Source organism: Glycine max, chromosome 11 (genome assembly GCF_000004515.6).
Source record: "Glycine max cultivar Williams 82 chromosome 11, Glycine_max_v4.0, whole genome shotgun sequence".
Taxonomy (NCBI): Eukaryota; Viridiplantae; Streptophyta; class Magnoliopsida; order Fabales; family Fabaceae; genus Glycine; species Glycine max.
The window spans coordinates 20,377,240-20,383,171 of NC_038247.2; the positions used below are offsets into that span (position 1 = coordinate 20,377,240).

The 5,932-nt window shown below is 31.7% G+C and overlaps 1 protein-coding gene across 1 annotated transcript; it reads left to right on the forward strand.

The window, feature by feature from the left end:
- The first annotated feature begins 1,284 nt into the window (after positions 1–1,284).
- RIP1 (RIP1-like peroxidase) lies at positions 1,285–5,498 on the forward strand. The gene is made up of 3 exons (NM_001255467.2): positions 1,285–1,534; positions 3,549–3,743; positions 4,765–5,498. The coding sequence occupies exons 1-3, from the start codon at positions 1,319–1,321 to the stop codon at positions 5,326–5,328; spliced, it is 975 nt and encodes a 324-aa protein (NP_001242396.2). The 5' UTR covers positions 1,285–1,318; the 3' UTR covers positions 5,329–5,498.
- Positions 5,499–5,932: the final 434 nt, after the last annotated feature.

Genomic DNA, 5,932 nt, shown 5'->3' on the forward strand with positions numbered 1-5,932 from the left:
ATGACACTCCTTGTACCACTAAGTTCCTAACTCAATCACTTTTAAAGTCCTGCTGACTGAGTACAAAGTGACTTGCAACAGTTTGGTGAGTAATTAAGCACTCCTCTGCATGTCAAATTTTAAAATCTTATACATATCTAATATGAATTTCATGTTAATTTCAGGATGTGTCGAGTACCATGTACTCATTTATGAAAGCTGCAAGATTCACCCATCTGAACATGGAAGGGACTACAGAGTGTAGGATAGTTTATAATCATCATAGGAAGATTGCAAAAATTGGAAATGGATGGAGAAATTTTTCACAATCACAGAATTTGCTTCTTGAAACTCAAATTATATTTGAGTTCCCATATGCAACTTCTAACTTTTTTTTATTTTGACTTTGTTTGTAATTAATGAAAGTACATTACTACTCTACTGTTGTCAATTTATAAATTTTTGTTTACAAGTTATTTTGTGAGAAATATTAGAACATGTTGAACACATTTATTGTATATTTTGTTTATAAATGTTTATAATTACTCTTGGTGCATGATATATTTATATACTTTGTTTATAACTTTTTGTGCACAACTAATTTTATGTGTTTATTTACAACTTTGAATGATAAGTTGTGATTTGAATTAATTACAGGTTGACAATTAAAAAAATAAATAGGATATTAAAAAAACCAAAAAACAACATTGGTTTTAAGAAAAATCGATGTTGTTATTGTTTACTGACAATATCGATTTTTCTAAAAATCAATGTTAGTGAGAAGAAAATAACATCGATTTTTATAAGAACCAATGTTGTTTTAGCAAAAAAACAACATTTATTTTTAAACAATCGATATTAACGTTGGTACTTTAATGTCGGTAGTTTCAACATCGATTAATAACTGATGTTAAAAGTCCTTAAAAACTAATATAAAAAATCTATTTTCTAATAGTGATGAAATAGTGCTCCAAAAGTTCCACGTGAAAGTAATTAGTAAATTAAATTGTATCTTATAATTTAGGGCTTAAATATGTAGTGTAGCTCCTCCTCCGTATCTATGCAATATTACTAATTCACTTTGGATTTAAATGAACACATATATATAAAATCTCTTGACTTTAGTTTCTAGCAGACGTGTGGCGATGTTATGGACCACAATCCAGTTGTATTATGTACATGATGAACTAAAATATTATAAAGTGAGTAGTTTAAGCAAGTAAACTCATTAATTAATTAATTTTGCTCGACGCCATATTGCTACTTCCTTTCTATATAAATCATATCCCTAGCCAAGGCAATAATAACTATGCAAAAAGCAGGGTAATAGCACAACAAGATGGCTTCTAATATCCAAACTCTGCTTGTGCTTGTTCTGGCTACATTGGCCATATTTATGATCCCTTCCAATGCACAACTTACTCCTAATTTCTATAAGAAAGTTTGTCCCCAAGCATTGCCAATCATAAGGTCTGTCGTTCACCGTGAAATCATTCGTGAACGACGCATTGGAGCCTCCTTGCTACGTTTGCATTTCCATGACTGCTTTGTTAATGTAAGTTATTAGTGTGTGAATTGGTATATATATACTGTCTTTTATACACATACATTCTTTTATACCATAAATTTAGGCACAACTAAGTAATATTATTTGTAGTATAGTTTCCTATATTACTTTTCTAAAATCAAAATTAAAAACTAATTTATTACTATATGCATGGCCAATTAAAGTTTCCTATATCAATTTATATGCAAGGTTTCAATAAATTAAAGTTTTTCGGTTCTGCTAACCAAAACCACGTTATTAATTATGCGCAGCATGTAGCTTTTGCCTCTATGTCACTTTTCAGGTGTAAGAATAGATTTGTTAGTTTGACCTTAGGTCATATATAGGGCCAACCCACTTGCCCCCTACAATGACCCTAAGTTTTCTAGCCCACTTAACGAAAGGGCCAAAAAAAGCCCTAACCCACAATGTCCTATTTTGTAAAGGGCAAATTATAACAATTTTAAAAATATTTTTCAGTCGATCAATGTTAGATTACTTTTGGATTGGCCTAAGTCATCTTTTAGTTAGTCTCGATTCGGAAACTTTTCGGCTAACCTCAACCAAAACATTTTTTTTATCAACCACGGCCTAGGTTTCTTTCGGCCAGCCTCGACTAAGACATTTTTTGGTCATGACTTTTTTCCATTAGCCTTGGCCACGAGACATCTTTCGCCCAGGACAACTTTTGGCTAACATGGCTAGAACAATTTTCAGTTGGTCTTGGCTTGAGCTTCTTTTGGCCAGCCTCATCATGATATCTTTTGGCCATGACAATTTTTAGCCAATCATGGCTAAGAATATCTCTAATAAATTTTCTTAGGAAGCTTTTTTTAGATGATGAGGTTTTGTTAAACTTAAAGAACTAATTCTCATACAATTTCATTATAGGAGTGACAATTCTTGTATGAGAATTGTTGTTTATATAAAGAACTATTCTTAGGCGAGGGCGAGCCCTGGTGCAGCGGTAAAGTTGTACCTTGGTGACTTGTTGGTCATGGGTTCGAATCCGGAAACAGCCTCTTTGCATATGCAAGGGTAAGGCTGCGTACAACATCCCTCCCCCATACCTTCGCATAGCGAAGAGCCTCCGGACAATGGGGTACGAAGTATATAAAGAACTATTCTTAAAAATTGTGAGTCCAATTATATTATATGATGGGTTATCTTAAGTTCTTAAGAACAATACTATTGGAGAAAATAATTATTGAAGTTCTTAAATCTCATGTAACGTTGTAGAGTTCACCAAAAGTGAGTTAAGTGATTTCATATCATAGATTCATAGTTACACTATTGGAGATGTTCTAAAAGCTAAAATTCCTTCCTTCCATTTTTTTACAGTCAAAGCGTAATTTTATAACAAAAAAGAAAAGTTAAGCACATCTTAATTTGTATGATAAATTATTTTAACTCTAAAAATTACCATTAATATATTATCATCAAATTTTTAAAATTAATTTATTTTTAATATAATCCGAAAAATTTATACTCTTATTGTAATTTGATCATTTGACTTGAAATTAAGCGTGCATTATTACAATAGCTTTTAAAATAGGTCGCTTAAGTCCATGAAATGATCACTGTATTTGATACCTATAAAGAAAAAAAATATAGAAAAAAAGAAGTGTAGATATATAATTGAGATATAGGTGACTAGGTGATATGAAGTGAAAATAGAAACTGTTATTGAAATATTTATAATGAATGAGTATTTATGTATCTTTATTTATTTATAATTAAATTAAATTTCAATTTTCAGTGATGAATATACGATTAAACCAAAATGATTGTGAATCTTACGTGTTGCAAAGTGATGAACTTGCAGGAAGCTGGAATACGTAGCAGCCCAACCAATCATGTCGATCATAAAATGAAATAATCTAAACACCATAAATTAAGAAATAACGGAAACATGCATCAAACAGACAGGAACATGCATGTCACTTTCTATTAGATAACATTATCAAATTTTTGTAATATATTCTAATTAATTTAGTGATTTGTTGGATCATTGGGAGCACAGGGTTGTGATGGATCAGTTCTGCTGGATGATACGCGCAACTTCACTGGCGAGAAAACAGCCCTACCTAATCTGAATTCAATAAGAGGTTTGGAAGTGGTTGATGAGATTAAGGAAGCTGTTGACAAAGCTTGCAAACGCCCTGTGGTATCATGTGCTGATATCTTAGCTACAGCTGCTCGTGATTCTGTGGCCATAGTAAGTATTAATTATATATAATTATTATACAAACTTTTCGTTCCAGCTAGCAATATTGCACTTAATTTGTTGGGATAAAATCTTAAATTAATTTATTTATATTCTTAAGTTAAAATACTCTCGTTACACGAAAACATTATTCATGGAATAAAAACAGTAATGATACATACACGTCATCCTATTATTACAAGGGAAATTATTTTGATTGAACCCCCGATGCCTGTAGATGAGAAATTATTACAGGATAGGATCATAAACACGTGGTGATTTGTAACTATGTAATATTTTTTTGGTATAAATATTTAGAGACATGAGAAGAAATGATAGATAAGTAATGAGAAGAAATGATAAATAAATAATTGATATGATTTGACAAAATAAAGAATAAAGAGAGACATGTGATTTTCAATGGAGCGTTTGCAAGCCACTTTTCAGTGTAAAAAAATGAGGACTCTTATTACATTCTGTTGCTACAAATAGGCATTAATTTGATACCTCTTATTTCTTAATTTGTTTGTTTATCACATCACACTTCTTATTATAGCTATCACAAATATGTATGTATTGTGTCCGCAAACATTGCTAATAAAATCAGAATTTAGAGTGATATTTTTTTAGATACTTAAATATTTAAATAAATTTTTCTTTATTTCTCTTATCCCGTCACATCATATTATTTATGATACCTAACTATTCTTTCTTCTTCTTTTCCTTTTCCCTCTCACAAGCCGTTAAATAACATTTCGGTTGTGCATGTAAAATTCATTTTTGTTTTGTTTAGTTTAGTTTAGAATATTGTTTTTTAGATACTCCAATTTTTAAATAGCCCATCAATACTTTTTATTTTTCTTTTCCTGTGATGTCATATTACTTATTTTACCTATACTTTTTTTTTTTTCATTCTCACTATGGATTAAATAACGTTTCGGGTGTGCGTGTAAAAATCATTTTTGTTTAGTTTATTCTCTAATTTCTTAAGGGGAAGCCTAACCATATCATATTGTCTTTCTGTTAACAACAGTTAGGTGGTCCACACCTACGGTACTCAGTATTACTAGGCAGAAGAGACGCAAGAACCGCAAGCAAGGATGCTGCAAACGCCAATCTCCCTCCTCCATTTTTCAGCTTCTCACAACTTCTCTCCAACTTCAAGTTTCACGGATTAGACCTCAAAGACTTGGTGGCACTTTCTGGAGGCCACACATTAGGGTTTGCAAGGTGCACTACCTTCAGAGACCGCATCTACAACGACACCAACATAAATCCTACCTTTGCAGCCTCTTTGCGCAAAACATGCCCTAGAGTTGGCGCTGGCAACAACTTGGCACCGTTGGATCCAACTCCTGCAACGGTTGACACTTCTTACTTCAAAGAATTGCTGTGCAAAAAGGGTCTTCTTCACTCTGATCAAGAACTCTACAAGGGAAATGGCAGTGAAAGTGACAAGTTGGTGGAGCTTTATAGCAGAAACCCTTTTGCATTTGCTAGAGATTTCAAGGCTTCTATGATCAAGATGGGTAACATGAAGCCTCTCACTGGGAACAAGGGAGAGATCAGACGCAACTGCAGAAGGGTTAATAATTAATGTTGTTGTTGTCGCATTTTACTGGGATGGACCACAATAAAGATTGAAAGATTAAGAAATTATTGTTATTATTATTATTATTATTATATGTCAAGTGAATCAAGCCATGCATGCCATGTAATGTTTTTTAACTGTATGTGATTGTGGTATTAATTTATATTTTCTATTACTAAAATATAAATGTGTTAGGTTCAAATAATGTTGAACCAAAAGTGTCAAAAAGAAATATCAGCTAAAGAAAGGTCACGTGTTAATTGTGGCTACGCAACAATTTGTACTTTTTGAATTCATGCACCAAGGGAATCACTGCAGGAATATATAATTTTTGTTATTAAAATTTTAGCTACCGATTAACAAAATAAGGTTAGACTTCTCTAAAGTAAACATGAGTAAATTAAGTAACAAGTAGACAAAGTAATTAGGTTTTTTACTCTTCAATAGAACTTTAAAGTATCTTTAAAACATGAGATCTTGAGCTCACCATGTGACTAATTATATTTAGTTTATGACTTGAAGTAAACATGAATAAATTTTAATTATTTTTTAATTCACATATTAAGATCTTAAATTATTTGATGAGACCTTAAGATATTCTCACAACTGA

What these genes read in the sequence shown, in the direction of transcription:
- RIP1 (NM_001255467.2), top strand. Translation starts at nt 1,319, where the DNA reads ATGGCTTCTAATATCCAAACTCTGCTTGTGCTTGTTCTGGCTACATTG. An exon ending in TCCATGACTGCTTTGTTAAT is followed by an intron (nt 1,535 to 3,548) that starts GTAAGTTATTAG and finishes TTGGGAGCACAG; the next exon opens with GGTTGTGATGGATCAGTTCT. An exon ending in CTCGTGATTCTGTGGCCATA is followed by an intron (nt 3,744 to 4,764) that starts GTAAGTATTAAT and finishes TGTTAACAACAG; the next exon opens with TTAGGTGGTCCACACCTACG.